At 42.6% G+C, this 16,732-nt stretch overlaps 1 protein-coding gene across 4 annotated transcripts in view; it reads right to left on the bottom strand.

Moving 5' to 3' along the window:
• Positions 1–16,732, bottom strand: part of SKAP1 (src kinase associated phosphoprotein 1) — a 962,073-nt gene that overhangs the window by 186,606 nt on the left and 758,735 nt on the right. For 3 of the 4 annotated variants that reach the window (XM_075350053.1, XM_075350056.1, XM_075350055.1), the window contains exons 7-9: positions 15,315–15,451; positions 15,168–15,231; positions 13,724–13,873 (exon numbers count right to left, since the gene is read on the bottom strand). In XM_075350053.1, the coding sequence (XP_075206168.1) occupies positions 13,724–13,873; positions 15,168–15,231; positions 15,315–15,451 (351 nt within the window). The remainder of the gene's footprint in view (positions 1–13,723; positions 13,874–15,167; positions 15,232–15,314; positions 15,452–16,732) is intronic. The other variant, XM_075350054.1, reaches the window with a different exon arrangement.

The raw sequence follows: 16,732 nt of genomic DNA, 5'->3' as shown, positions 1-16,732 counted from the left end.
GATTCATCATAAATATGAATTATTAAATGAAAGTGACAAAATAAAAATTAGTTTAGTAAGATAGGTACAAAATAAGTGGTATTCTAAGCACAGCATTAATAATGAAACGCTCTCCACACCCACTGATGCTGAGCAGGTTTCAGTTCTTGTAGGCACCTGCTCCCTCCCATGTGATCAGGTAAGGTGAAGCTTTAGCGGAGTGTCTTCCTGGCACTGTGCTAAGTGATACTGCCCCCTCCAAATGGAGCAGGCCAGTAAAAGTATCCCAGTCCTGCTGTGCAGCTCCCATAGGGCTACAAAGTGATCTGTCTCACTTTCTTGCTGCCTTACGGGAAGTCTCTCCAGAGAGCTGGGTTTTTTCTTGCTGTAATCGCAGACAGTCTCTGTGCTCATCCACATTTATTGCCATTAATGGCCTCAGTCTTCTAGCTGTATTCCAGCTCATCTCCAAGACGACAGGAGGGCTCGAAAGGTCTCGAGCACAGAAAGAAGGTCAGCTCTGATAGATTAATATACTAAGATAGGAATCCATCTTACATTTGGTCTTTGTGTAATGCATGCAATCACATCAGAAGGCAGTTGATTAGAATCCCATCACACAATGACTTTTTATGACAGTATATATTTTACACATACTATGGTGAAGTCATGACAGTAATCCCAAAGCTGGCTCTTACTGATAACTCCTTATGGGTGGAACGTCTCACATGCATTATGTTTCAGGTGAATTTTCGGTTTTGTAGTCTAAAAAGAACTGTGCATGTAAAATGGGCACAGACATTTATATATTCCTATATTTGACCAACTTCTACAGCTTATTTTTACTTACACTCCCTTCTCCTTTATATTTTTTTTTACATTCTTATCCTGTTTCTGTCTTGTCCCTCATAATTGTACTTAAGATCTTTACCCCATGGCACAGAATCATGAAAAATATAGCAGCTATAATAAAAAATAATGCCTAATATAATACACTACACACAGCCGCTTTCACCAGCTTTCCATTTTTTTGTTTTAAAGGGGCTGTCCACAAATTTAATGCTCTCATGGTCATCCTAATATTAAAGAAAAAAAACACAGCTACCCACCTACTGACCTACTGGACCTGTGCCATTTCAATGCACAACTACCTGTGTAGCCTGCCAGTCTCTTGGCTAGCTCTTCAAACGGGGAACATCACTTGAGTGCTACAGGCAATCAGATCCAACAAATTAGCTGCATACGTCACTTTCTAAGTGTGCTACAACAGAGAGCTAGAAGACTCCTTCGGCTTAGCCAGAAGGTGACCACTGCAGGCAATCAATGGCTGTGGTCACATGATGTCCCCTGCCTTAAGAAAAAGTTGTGACTGGAAAAGGACATAAAGAAAGGAATGGTGGAATCCAGTAGGGGAGTATATGTTTTTCTTTTTTAACTTACAGGCCTCTGTGGGCTCATTTTATAATAAAACAAAACTAGGACAACCCATTAAACAGCCCATTCAGTACAGTATTTCATACCCCGTGAACGTTTCCTCATTTTTTCACATTACAACCACAAACTGAAATGTATTTTATTTGGATTTTATGTGATACACAGACACAATGTAGCAAGTGTTTTTGAAGGGTAAAGTAAATAAATAATGGTTTTCTACATATTTTAAAATAATAAATCTAAAAATTGTGTCATGCAATTAGATTCAGCCCCCTGAGTCAATACTTTGTACGTTCACCTTTCGCTGCAATTACTACTGAAAGTCTTTTGGGGTATGTCTCTAATAGCTCTGAAAATCTAAAGACTGAAATTTTTGCCACTTCTTCTTTGCTAAATAGCTTTGGATCATAGAGACTGAATGGGGAGGGCTTGTTTACAGCAATTTTCAAGTCTTGTCACAGATTCTCAATTGGATTTCGGTCTGGACTGTAACTGGGCCATTCACACACATGAATATGCTTTGATCTAAACTATTCCATTGTAACTCTAGCAATATGTTTAGGGTTGTTGTCCTGCTGGAATGTGAAACTGTGCATCAGCCTCAAGTCTCTTGCAGCCTCTAAGTGTACTAGCCCATGAACAGGGTTAGGGCTCTTTTCCATTTGTGTACTGCTTCCAATGCGGGAGCATTGGAAGCGATATGCTAATGACCCTCTGCTGGAGGTGTCAGCCGAGGGTCATGCGACTGAGATGCGATCATGTGATCGCATCACAGGAACGGAGAAGATGGAGGGAGCACTTTCTCCCCATCTCCTCCATTGTCTTTCTCTGTGTGCACCACACCGCAGTCGCATAACATGCGAGTGCAGTGCGATTTTATACACACACGTGAGCCGAGACTCGGTGCAAAACGCAGCATGCTGCGATTGCACCGAAAGCAAGATTCGTTTGGAGCAAAAACAGGACAGAGGAAACTGCCTCATTGATTAACACTGGTGCGAGTGCAATCCGATTTATCGGATTGCACTCACCCATGAAAATCGCAGATGGAAAAAAGCCCTTATGTGGCGATCTGGAAGCAGCATATTTGTCACTGCGTCCGCTACATTCTCTCGTGCAGGAGACTCAAGACATGGTGCGGATTGGAAATTCGCACCATAGGTCAGTTTACACAGCGTTAAAAAGCACAGTGGGCATGGATTTCTATTACTCCCATCCACTGTGCATGTACTGTACAGCGCAGCCAAAATATGGTGCTTCCAAAACGTTACTAATCCTGATTGTGAGCTTTAAAGATTTTCCTCCAGGATTTCCCTTTATTTAGCTCCATCCATCTTCCTATCAACTCTGACCAGTTTCCCTATTCTTGGCATCATCCTGGTGTGACTGTGGGGATGGAGTTTTCAGGGTAATGTGCAGTGTTAAGTTTTCTGTCACACATAGCATTTTGCATTACTGCTACAAGTCTTTTTAGGTATGTCTTTACCAGCTTTGCACATCTAAAGGATGAAATTGTTGCCCATTTTTCTTTACAAAATAGCTTGAACTCAGTGAGATTGGATAGAGAGCGTCTGTGAATAGCAACAGATGTTCTCACCTGAGCTGTAGATCTCTGCAGCTCCTGCAGAGTGACCATGGCTTTCTTGGCTACTTCTCTAATTACTGCTCTCCTTGTTTGGAATGTAACTTTAGGTGGACAGCCATGTCTTGGTAGGTTTGCAGTTGTGCAATCCTAATTCAAATTTTGGATGATGGAATGAACAGTGCTCCGTGAGATGTTCAAAGCTTGGGGTATTTATACATCGTGTGCAGAATTATTAGGCAAGTTGTATTTTAGAGGATTTTTTTTATTATTGATCAACAACTATGTTCTCAATCAACCCAAAAGACTCATAAATATCAACGCTTAATATTTTTGAAAGTTGGAGTGTTTTTTTTTAGATTTGCCTATATTAGGAGGATATCTGTTTGTGCAGGTAACTATTACTGTGCAGAATTATTAGGCAACTTAATAAATGCAAACTATATTCCCATCTCACTTGTTTATTTTCACTAGGTAAACCAATATAACTGCACAAAATTTAGAAATAAACATTTGGCATGCAGACATGACACTCAACAGCCTACCATCCATAGATTCTGTCAGTTGCTTGATCTGTTTACGATCAACATTGCGTGCAGCAGCCACTACAGCCTCCCAGACACTGTTCGAGAGGTGTACTGTTTTCCCTCCCTGTAGATCTTACATTTTATGAGGGACCACAGGTTCTCTATGGGGTTCAGATCAGGTGAACAAGGGGGCCATGTCATTATTTTTTCATCTTTTAGACCTTTACTGGCCAGCCACGCTGTGGAGTAGTTGGATGCATGTGATGGAGCATTGTCCTGCATGAAAATCATGTTTTTCTTGAATGATACAAACTTCTTCCTGTACCACTGCTTGAAGAAGTTGTCTTCCAGAAACTGGCAGTACTTTTGGGAATTGAACTTCACTCCATCCTCAAGCCGAAAAGGTCCCACAAGTTCATCTTTGATGATACCAGCCCAACCAGTACCCCACCTCTACCTTGCTGGCGTCTGAGTGGAGCTCTCTGCCCTTTACTGATCCAGCCTCTGGCCCATCCATCTGGCCCATCAGGAGTCACTCTCATTTCATCAGTCCATAAAACCTTTGAAAAATCAGTCTTAAGATATTTCTTGGCCCAGTCTTGACGTTTTCTCTTATGTTTCTTGTTCAAAGGTGCTCGTTTTTCAGTCTTCCTTACCTTGGCCATGTCCCTGAGTATGGCACACCTTGTGCTTTTTGATACTCCAGTAACGTTGCAGCTCTGAAATATGGCCAAACTGGTTCTAGTGGCAAATGGCATCTTGGCAGCTTCACGCTTGATTTTCCTCAATTCATGGGTAGTTATTTTGCGCCTTTTTTGCCCAACACTTTTTTTGCAACCCTGTTGGTTATTTGCCATGAAACGCTTGATTGTTCGGTGGGCACACTTCAAAAGTTTGGCAATTTCAAGACTGCTGCATCCCTCTGCAAGACATCTCACAATTGTGGACTTTTCAGAGCCTGTCAAATCTCTCTTCTGACCCATTTTGCCAAAGGAAAGGAAGTTACCTAATAATTAAGCACACCTTATATAGGGTGATGTAATTACACCACACCACACCCCTCCTCATTACAGAGATGCACCTCACCTGATTTACTTCATTGGTAGTTGGCTCTCAAGCCTATTCAGCTTGGAGTAGGACAACATGTATAAAAATTATCATGTGATCAAAATACTCATTTGCCTAATAATTCTGCACACAGTGTATATAACCTAATCCTGCTTTAGGGTATGTCCGCACGCTGCAGTTTTGTCGTAACCACAAAAATGCACCCTATGGCCACAAAAACAGATCTTGTGGCAAAAAAATGCATGCAATAACACGTGTTTTGGTGCGGTTTTTTGACCATAGATTTTGATGCATTATTTTTATCACCAATGGGTGAAAATGCAGGGAAAAACACAAAAAGAATTGACAAACTGTATTTTTGTGGTCACCACAAAAATGCAGCTAAAACAAAAGCAACGTGCGCACAGCAAATCTGAAATCTCATAGACTCTGCTGAGGAAAGAAAATCAAGTAGTTTGTGGTATGTCCGCACGTTGCTTTTTACCTGCTTTTTTGCTGCTTTTTCAACTGCAGCGTTTAATGCCAAAATGGTTGTGTTCTGCTTTTCAAGCAAAGTCTATGGGAATTTGGGTTTCTTGTCCGCACTATGCAGTTCAAACTGCAGCCTTTTTGTTGCAGAACTTTGGTCAAAAATTCAGCTTTGCAGTGCAAAACCCAAATGGCAAAAACAATTGACATGTCAATTGTATTTGCCATTTGGGTTTTGCACTGCAAAGCTGAGTTTTTGACCAAAGTTCTGCAACAAAAAGGCTGCAGTTTGAACTGCATAGTGCGGACAAGAAACCCAAATTCGCATAGACTTTGCTTGAAAAGCAGAACACAACCATTTTGGCATTAAACGCTGCAGTTGAAAAAGCAGCAAAAAAGCAGGTAGAAAGCAGGTGAAAAGCAACGTGCGGACATAGCCTAAAAGGTCACCACAAACTACACCAAACACTCCAGCGTGCGCATGGGGCCTTAGGGAACATGTGCACGCTGCGTTTTTGTCGCATTTTTTGATGCAGTTTTGTGGTCAGAACTTTCTGACATTTGACTTCCCAGCAAAGTCTATGAGAAGTCAAATTTGCTGTGCGCACGTTGCAGTTTCTTAGTTTTTTTTTTTACAAAAGTTTGTGACAAAAAAGAAGCAACATTCTTTTTTCTTGCGTTTTTGTCAACTTTTGTCACCCATTGAAATCAATGTGCATGAAAAACGCAAGGAAAAACGCATGTTATCAATTTGGTGCGTTTTACTTGCGTTTTTGGTGCTCTTTTGGCACCAAAACCGCACCTGCATTACAAGCGTTTTTTAAGATATTTCCAGACTCTCTGTGACATGGTGCAGTTTGGGTTGCAGTTTGTGTGCAGAAAAAACTGCTGCGTGCGCTTGTAGCCTTATTCTTCTCTACAACTTTATTCCTGACTTTTCTTGTGTGTTTCTTGGTTTTCATACTGCTGTCTGATCCCTAATGTTCTCAAACAAAACTCTGAGGCACAGAACAGTTGTAGTTATACAGAGTATAAATTACACACAGGTAAACTTAATTTACTAATTAGAGGACTTCTGGAGGCAATTGGTCACTCAGGATTTTATTTGGGGGTATCACACTACAAGGGGATAAATAAAAATGCACATTATAATTTTCATATTTATATTTTTAAAATACTTCTAAAACCATGCATCATATATATACATTGATATCTAATATATAAAGCTCAGTGTATGTATGTGTGTATGTGTGTGTGTATGTGTGTATGTCCGCTAAAGGAATCCGCACCGTCGCATTTACAATCACGAAATTTTGCACAGACGCCTCATGTAACCCAGGGAATGTCGTAGACTATGTTTTGATGGGAAAATTTAACCCCGCGCTTTACAGTTAATCTCCAAAATCCTGCTCCCATTAAACTGAATGGAGGTGGGAGCTATAGGTTATTAATAGCAACTGTCAGTGATTGCTATAGGAACAAAATAAACTGTTAGTATAAGAAGCTAGGGTGTGAAGTAATATGATGTTGGTGGGGAGACGGATAGAGAGAGACAAAAAGAGACAGGCAGAGACAGATGTGGAAAGAGACAGACAGAGACAGACGGGTAAAGAGACAGCTCTCGAAAGAGACAGACAGGCAAAGAGACAGCCCGGCAAAAAGACAGCCCGGCAAAGAGACAGCCCGGCAAAGAGACAGCCCGGCAAAGAGACAGCCGATCAAAGAGACCGCCGGGCAAAGAGACAGACGGGCAAAGAGACAGCCGGGCAAAGAGACAGCCGGGCAAAGACACAGCCGGGCAAAGACACAGCCGGGCAAAGACACAGCCGGGCAAAGACACAGCCGGGCAAAGAGACAGCCGGGCAAAGAGACAGGTGGGGAAAGAGACAGACGGGCAAAGAGACAGACGGGCAAAGAAACAGACGGGGAAAGAGACAGACGGGGAAAGAGACAGACGGGGAAAGAGACAGACGGGGAAAGAGACAGACGGGGAAATAGACAGACGGGGAAAGAGACAGACAGGGAAAGAGACAGAGAGAAAGAGACAGACGGGCAAAGAGACAGCTCTCGAAAGAGACGGACAGGCAAAGAGACAGCCCGGCAAAGAGACAGCCCGGCAAAGAGACAGCCCGGCAAAGAGACAGACGATCAAAGAGACAGCCCTGGAAAGAGACAGTCGGGCAAAGAGACAGTCGGGCAAAGAGACAGTCGGGCAAAGAGACAGTCGGGCAAAGAGACAGTCGGGCAAAGAGACAGTCGGGCAAAGAGACAGTCTGGGAAAGAGACAGTCTGGGAAAGAGACAGTCTGGGAAAGAGACAGTCTGGGAAAGAGACAGCCGGGCAAAGAGACAGCCGGGCAAAGAGACAGCCGGAAAAAAGATACTGCCGGGGAAAGATACAGCCGGGGAAAGAGACAGACGGGCAAAGAGACAGACGGGCAAAGAGACAGACGGGCAAAGAGACAGACGGGGAAAGAGACAGACGGGGAAAGAGACAGACGGGGAAAGAGACAGACGGGGAAAGAGACAGACGGGGAAAGAGACAGACGGGGAAAGAGACAGACGGGGAAAGAGACAGACGGGGAAAGAGACAGACAGGGAAAGAGAGAGACAGACAGAAACACATATAGAGACAGACACAGAGATAGAGAGACAGACAGACAGAGATGGAGACAGATACACAACGGTTACTTACCGGTAGCCGGTTTTTCCAGAACCCATGACAGCACCACGTGATATAAGGGTGCTGTCATGGGTGAGGGGAAAAAATATATAACAATATATATATATATATGTGTGTGTGTGTGTGTGTAACCCCAATTCCCAAAAAGTTGGGAAACTTTTTAAAATGTAAAGAAAACAAGAATGCAATGATTTTGAAATCACATCCATATGTTATTCACAACAGAATATAGCACACAGATCAGAAATGTATATCTGTGAACAACTACGTCTAAAAAATGGTGGAACGATTTAACAAGTAACCTGTCAGGTCCCTTATGCCCTCCAACCCAGCAGCATTCACATCTGTATGACTAAATTCCTTGCCTAACCAGCCCTGTAGAATGTTATTCACTTAATTGATGTTTACAAAAAGTATTTATATGCTCTGCTTTTCCATTGCTAATTAGGGCTTTGACAAATCCACACAGCGTTAAGGTACCGTCACACTAAGGGGTACTTCACACACAGCGAGATCGCTACTGAGATCGCTGCTGAGTCACGTTTTTTGTGACCTCATTAGCGATCTCGCTGCGTGTGACACTGAGCAGCGATCTGGCCCCTGCTGTGAGATCGCTGCTCGTTACACACAGTGCTGGTTCGTTTTTTTATTGTTGCTCTCCCGCTGATAAGCACACATCGCTGTGTGTGACAGCGAGAGAGCAACAATCCTGAATGTGCAGGGAGCAGGAGCCGGCGTCTGACAGCCTGCGGTAAGCTGTAACCAAGGTAAACATCGGGTAACCAAGGTGGTTACCCGATATTTACCTTCGTTACCAGCCTCCGCAGCTCTCATGCTGCCAGTGCCGGCTCCTGCTCCCTGCACACGCTAAGTTAAGCGGTGTGAGCTGGTAACTAAGGTAAACATCGGGTAACCATACCCGATGTTTACCTTAGTTACCAGTGTCCGCAGCTTCCAGACGCCGGCTCCGTGCAAGCGCAACGTCGCTTGCACGTCGCTGCTGGCTTTGGGCTGGTCACTGTTCGCTGGTGAGATCTGCCTGTTTGACATCTCACCAGCGACCATGTAGCGATGCAGCAGCGATCCTGACCAGGTCAGATCGCTGGTCGGATCACTGCTGCATCGCTAAAGTGTGAAGGTACCCTAAGTAACATCGCTGCTGAGGCACAACTTGCTAGCGATCTTGCTTAGTGTGACATCCAGCAACAACCTGGCCCCTGCTGTGAGGTCGCTGGTTGTTGATGAATTTCCTGGACCATTTTTTAGTTGTTGCTCTCCCGCTGTGAAGCACACATTGCTGTGTGTGACAGCAATAGAGCAACAACTAAATGTGCAGGCAGCAGGAGCCGGCTTCTACGGACGCTGGTAACCACGGTAAACAGCGGGTAAACAAGAAGCCCTTTCCTTGGTTACCCGATATTTACCTTCGTTACCAGCGTCCGCCGCTCTCAGCTGTCAGTGCCGGCTCCCTGCTCTCTGCACACGTAGCTGGAGTACACATCAGGTAATTAACCCGATGTGTACTGTGGCTAGGAGTGCAGGGAACAGGGAGCCGGCACTGGCAGTGTGAGAGCGGCGGACGCTGGTAACAAAGGTAAATATCGGGTAACCAAGGGAAGGGCTTCTTGGTTACCCGCTGTTTACCGTGGTTACCAGCATTCACAGAAGCCGGCTCCCTGCTGCCTGCACACGTAGCAGAGTACACATCGGGTAATTAACCTGATGTGTACTGTGGCTAGGTGTGCAGGGAGCCAGCGCTAAGCGGTGTGCGCTGGTAACCAAGGTAAATATCGGGTTGGTTACCCGATATTTACCTTAGTTACCAAGCGCAGCATGCTTCCACGTGTAGCGACGCTCCAGCGATCCCTGCCAGGTCAGGTTGCTGGTGGGATCACTGGAGCATCGCTTAGTGTGACATCTCACCAGCGACCTCCTAGCAACTTACCAGCGATCCCTATCAGGTTGTATCGTTGTTGGGATCGCTGGTAAGTTGTTTAGTGTGACTGGGCCTTTAGTTCAGCAGACTTGTTGGCCCTTTTTTCCATGTTATCATGCCACTGAGGGTATGATAACATGGTTTCCATAAGCTGGCATTATCACTAGCTCCTGGAAATCTCACGCATGCTCATTTTGGCAGCGTCACTGCACCTCTAAAGCTGGGTGTACACGTCAAAGTTTCAGGGAGGCGAACTGCGCTTGATTGGAAGCACAGCTTTTGGACTCTCAATCATGCGGACACTGAGACCCATACACTTGACATCAGATGTATAGTGAAGCTTCCGAAATGAGCTGTCACAAGATTTCCAGGCCATGGCGATGATGCCGCCTCATGGAAATTATGTCATCATGCCCTTAGCGGCATGATAACATGAAAAGATGGTCAACTAGTCTGGGGAAACTAATGCCCCATCGACTAGTCAAGGCCCTAATTAGCTTAGGAAAAGCAGAGCTTATAAATACTTTTTTTAAATGTTGCGTTAAGTGAATAATATAATGCAGGGCTGGTTAGGCAGGCAATTTACTCATACAGATGTGAATGCTGCTGGGTTGAAGGGCATAAGGGACCAGACAGGTTACCTTTAAAATAAAAAATGTTCTTCAAAGTGAAATTGCAAATACTTTGAATATCCCATAATCTACAGTACAAATGATTAAGGCTATGTTCGCACTTTCCGTTTTCACCTGCGTTTCAGGTGCGTTTAGGGTCAGTTTTGAACTGCAGCGTTTTTGTGCCCAAATGCATGCGTTTAGGTTTTCCATTAAAGTCAATGAGAATTCATGATTTCTTGTCCGCACTTTGCGTTTCAAAACGCATCTCAAAATTTGCATAAGTTTGGGCAAAAACCATGCGTTCAGAAAAGGACCCTGTCAATTGTTTTTGCCATTTGTGGTGCGTTTTGTTAACATTGAAGTCAATGAGAAGTAGCAAAAAGCAAGAAATATCAAAATTCCTGCGTTTTGCCTGCATTTTCATTGCAGAAAACATGCGTTTTGGACTACCAAAACGCATGCTTTTTGGACATCAAAATAATGATTTGATATATCCCTTTACACACACACATAATCCGACAATTAAATTTAAGAATAATATGCATTTATTGCTATTTTAGCGATAAAATGTATATTAACGCTATAATTTTATTAAATATATCTTTTTCCATTATTTTTCCCATTAATATAGATTTGTCCCTTTTTTTCTACATTTTCATTCTGTTTGACTGTTTAAACTTTATTTAGTAGTGTCTTGATGTTCAAAACGCATCTGTCAAAACACAGGTGAAAAAGCATGCAAAAAGCGCTGAAAACGCATCTAAAACACGGTAAATACGCATGCGTTTTCTGCGCTAAATTTCAGAAAAAGGCAACTTTGGCTAAATCAATTAAGGCTAAAACGTGCGTTTACAACTGCGTGTAGGACGACGGAAAATGCGCACATAGCCTAAGAGATTTTGCAGAAATCCATGTGCACAATTGAAGAGACGGATACTTGTGCATAGCATGGGCTCAGCAATACTTCCAGAAATCCTTGTCTGTGAACACAGTTCAATATGCAATCCTCAAATGCAAGTTAAAGCTACATCGGGCAAAGAAGAAGCCGTATATTAACACAATCCAGAAACAATGCTATCTTCTCTGAGCCAAAAATATTTTAAAATGAGACAAAATATACAACCTTTCTGTCAGATGAATCAGAATTTGAAATTCTTTATGGAAACCAGCAACGGCATGTCCTGAGGACTCAAGAGGAGTGGTAACATACAGCTTATCATCATTGCATTGTTAAAAAGCCTGCATCTCTGATGGTATGGGGTTGCATTAGTGCCTATGGCATGGGCAGCTTAGACATCTTGAAAGACTCTGTCAATGTTGAGCATTATATAGAGGTCTTAGAACAACATATGCTCTTATCCAGGCAATGTCTATTTCAGGGAAGGCCTTGCATAGTTCAGCAAGACAATGGTAAACCACATACAGTCAGTCTCTGGGTTACAAACTAGATAGGTTCTGTAAATTTGATCATAACATGCTTGTTGGAAAAAAGTCGGCAAAAAAACAAACAAAACCCAAACCTAATATCCATCTAATTTTTCCCCTCTCGAGTCCACCATCTGTTCCCATTCCTTCCACAATAGAGCACTGACTGTCCAGGCTGTTAACTGTAGGCCTGTAGTTCCAGCTGTCCCAAAGCCTGGGAAGTTATTGCAAGGCATAAGATCGTCTTGTCAACGTCACATGGAAAGGACAGAGGAGCGGCATGCGACAACGTAAATAAGAGGACCAGATGGCAAGCAACTGGGCAGCAAGTTTTTTTTTTTTTTATTAAAAAAATATTTTTTAACCAATATTCACCTCACATCTTTGGCCGCCTCACATCTCGCCATGTAGCCCTCTTCTTTTTGACATCTAGCACTGCATATCCGGCCTCTTTACTATAGGACAGTTGTTCCTACTGCATTGAGGCCCTGGAAGTCCTCGTGTGTCATAAGGTCATAATGTTGACACCACGATCCTTATGACAGGTAGTGACGTGCAGCCTATAGTGAAGAGGACGGAGATGCTGTGCTCAACGGTGGAGAGAAGAGGACCAGACAGAGGGTGGTCAGTATTAAGAATTTTTTGAACATCTAACATTTATAACTAGGGGCTGTACTGAATGTTCGTAAGTCAGGAACGGCCTGTGTTGCATCCATCACAACAGCATGGCTTCGGCAGAAGAAGAGTTATGGTAATGAATTGCCACCTGCACTCAAGACCTTTCACCAATACTTTACATTTGGTGCATTATGAAACCAAATCCGGCAAATATGACCATAATTCAGCAGCTGAAATCCTACATCAGACAAGAATGTGACAACATTCTAGTCCCAAAACTCCAGCAATCAGTCTCCTCACTTCCCAACCATTTACAGACTGTTGTAAAAATAAAGAGGAGATGCTACACAATGGAAGACACAGCCCAATCCAACTGTTTTTGAGATGTGTTGCTGCCATCAAAGTCTTAAAGTGTAATTTTTTTTCAAATAAAATGGAAAAATGTCTAACTTTTACCTTTTATCCTGTTCTATGTTCGGTTCTGAATAATATATAGCCATAAGATATTTCCAAATCATTGTATTCTTGTGTTGTTTACATTTTACACAGCATCTCAACTTTTTGGGAAATGAGGTTTTAATGTATATTTTCTTGCAATGTACAGTATATCAGTTTTTATCAGTTAAATATTTTTGTTAGTTAAATTACAGGTGGAAAGATTTCTAAACAGAAATGTGACTAGCTGCTGTATCTAGCACTTCATACTAGCAGTCTGTGTGTGCAAAAGGAAGATCCTGCTATAAAAAAGCTGGACATATGGAGATCGCGGACATTTCTGCCAAAATTGCTCTTTATGAAGAGCATCTTATTTGTCCCTCTGCAAGCTGCATGACTTTCCCTTGCACCAAGTTGGCACTGGGAGTCAAAGAAAAAACACCAGCCAGTTGTGGCAGAAGGACCAGCGGTGCAGAAACTAGGAGCCTGCGGCACAGCTGTGCACGGACTCTGAACAGTGACAAAGTGGACGGCACTACAGAAAAATCTCACAGGAGCTGGGTTTTAATGTAGCAATTTGATTCAATTTTCCACTCTATAAAATTACCCATCACCGCTCCTTGCTGTCTAACAGACACCTTCACTCTTAATTTAACAATCTGATCCAATTCTGCCAGGGAAATTGGAAAAATTTATCACCTGTGAAATTTTATTTTTCCTTGGTTGTATCTGTTTTTGTAAAACTTCATTAACGACGATGACTTGCTGAGGAAATAATGTTGTTTTTTTTATCTGCTTGGGACACGAGAAATGGCCCCAGCAGAGACTGTATGCTCATTAGCATAATAAAACAAAGAAGCATACAATGAGTGAAGACAAATACTCTGCAGCTGGATACAACACAACCTGTGGGGAAGAGAGTGCTGCCCCTGGCTTCAAATAATTAACCTCTTACCTGGAACTACCTCGTAGATATCATCATACTCAATAGGACTGCTTGCTCTATTCAGAGGTGGAGGGTGTATCATATGAGAGGAGCTAAGGCTGTCCACATCATCGTAAGACTCATCATCATCTTCACATGGTATAGAGGATGAGATAATATCTGCAAGAAAACAAGACGGGTTCACAAACAATTGCATCCATATGGCAACTAATATGACACATCCCTACTAAAATGTCTGCCTTCACCTAACCGATTTGTTGCCATCCTTACCAAGAATAAGTCCTGAACATTCTTCCCTAAAGTAAAAAAGCTTATAAGTGCAGGTGAAGCAATACATTATTCTCCTCTATCGCCATTATCCTGCTGGGGATATGTGGACTGTTTCGCCAGGCATCACTGAGCAATTGGTCACAGATCGTCTTGATGCTGTGTTGTTCTGACTAGAGTCCAGCGAACCCGAGGGAAACCTTGTAGGAGAACTCTGCCCTTACCTCTAATACGACTTATTATTATTAATAATGACTTCTGCATTTGTAAGATAAAAGGGGTACAAAGCCTATTGTTCCCAGAGATCCCCATTTCAGACAGGAACCTGTGCCCTGCAATCTTCTCCCCCTCCGTGTGGTCGTCAGAGGAGAGAGTAGAGTATGTTCAGATCACACTGCTGTATACGGCCTCATTCTTATAGAACAGCCATCTGTTTTTTGTTTGTTTGTTTTTTTCTCCAGCATGATAGCAAAATGTCAGAAGGATTAATGCCAGAACTGATCCAAAAATTATTTATATGATTGTTCCTCAAATCTGGAGTATAAACTGTTGTGCTCAACTATTATATGTGAACCCACGGTGGCTCCTGTACCTACTCTCTTCTTCCTTGTACCTGCTGTCATTTACAGCACTGGACAACAGCTTTACAAAATATGACTGCCTTAAAAATAAGGATTTTTCTAATTCTGGTCAATATTCACAACAAGAAAAAAACATCACACTCTTTTACTGCTGCCATCAACATTCAGATGACGACTAGCATGTCACAACCTAATTCAAAGTGGAAAGATGTACTTGGGAAACAGGACAGAAGCCTTGTGCATCATGTGTGTTTCAATTCTGTTCTTAAAACAGTAAGGATAATTTTTGGATTATTGTGGATCCCATTGCTGACCACCAATGATCACCAAAATGGGGGGGGGGGGTTTGTGTCCCTCGAGTTAAATGGAGGAATTTGTCATGTGTGTGCTCTCTGAGCCTGCCACTGAATACACAAAGTGCGTTTGGCAATTGTTGGGGGCCGAATACAATGTAATAGTTATCAGAGTGGAATTCCCCTTTAGCCATCCAAAGATGAAATGAAAAAAAACCCCTCAACATTGCCAAATATTAAAAAAAACAATGCCAAGAAAAGTAACAGAACGTCTTGTCCTCTTAAGGTCAAAGTGTAATGTATTATACTCACCTTTTACCAAAAATTGTATTTGTTCCACCCAGTCCTTGGCTTCTCCTGGACTGGCTGCAGTGAACTGTTAATAGATGAATTACAAAATTGTTAAGCAGGTTTGTGTAGCCCTCTTTTTAATTGACGTTCTATAACACTGGACATTACCTCATAACTGCGATTACCAGGAGAGATAAGCTCAAAGCAGGAATCTCGTCGAGAGTCTTTGCGGATATTTGAAACCAGCTGGGCACCACAGTCTTTTATCAGGAAGCCACCCTTGGGAACTTTCCCTGCAATAAAGTCTGCAAACAATTACTTTGTAAAGGACAGGACTCTGATATATGTTTTATCCCACAAAAGCAATAACAGTTGGAATTGCTTTTCATACTACAAGGTCTGAGCCACTAGCAGTGGCCTGCTGGTGGATGGCAAAGCTCTGGGCAGCATTGTCTGCAGTGAGCCATTGTGAGTGCCACAAGGAATAAGAGGGGAATTCTCTATGGATGTGAAGGAGAATATTCTCTTCTCTGTTGTGTTGGGCGCTGTTCCAATAATTCTTTATTGAATACATGTATTTTCACTTGTAATGCTTACTCTCCAGCAATATTCCAGTTGTGTGATCTGTTCAGCCCAGTTCAGTTGCATTCAGACACTTTATCCATTTATTCATTCCCTATCAAATCCTGTAACACCCTCAGCATCCAGGCCCACCCATTTTATGCATTCACACACCTGCCTTACAAGAGAATAATGATTTAGTGAGCGAGGCCATACAAAGATGGAGTTAAAGATCCCTTATAGGAGTTGGTTAGGTTTCCTCACAAACAAACCCGCACTTCTGTCTATAAATAAGGTGGGGGAGGGGACAAGTGAAGCTGCATTACATAGGATATCCAGACTCTACATCATTAATCAGGGGGCATTAATATTATGTATCTGACCTATCACTGCTGCGCTTAGCAGAGAATGTGCGATGAGTAGAGTTGAGCGGGTACCTAACTATTCGTACTCGCTATACTCATAACGAATACTGTCTAATACTCGCATATTCATTCCGAATAGCATGTGCAATGCATGTCAATGGGGAAAAACTCACAAAGTAACAATTAATCCGAATTTCACGCTATTCATGCGAGCAGTGCCGAATTCTGGTTACTTGATACATTGTGAATATTCCCCATTGACTTGCATTGCACACGCTATTCAGAACAAATATGCGAGTAGTAGACAGTACTTGTTATGTGTGTGTATAGCGAGTATGAATAGTTAGGTACTCGCTCAATTCTAGCGATGAGAGGAGACTCTACCCAGTCTGCAAAATCAGAGGCATCATGGGAAATGTAGTCTTCATTAGGGGAACCACAAATCAATATGATAGCCAACCCAGAAATGACACAAAGTGACATTGGTACTGTATGTATACATATGCCATACTCAAAGGCCTCCATAAAATTCTTTAACCCTTGTCTGGTACCGTGAAAATAAATGCCTAGATGTACCGGTCTGCTTAGGGTCACATTGACCCCATGGTACCAGACAAGGGTTAATAAAAGCTCATGGTGCATTACATAGACAAAAGATAC

The sequence above is a fragment of the Anomaloglossus baeobatrachus genome, chromosome 5, assembly GCF_048569485.1.
Source record: "Anomaloglossus baeobatrachus isolate aAnoBae1 chromosome 5, aAnoBae1.hap1, whole genome shotgun sequence".
NCBI classification, from domain to species: Eukaryota; Metazoa; Chordata; class Amphibia; order Anura; family Aromobatidae; genus Anomaloglossus; species Anomaloglossus baeobatrachus.
The sequence above is the reverse complement of the archived record's forward strand: the minus strand, read 5'-3'. Positions and strand labels throughout refer to the sequence as shown.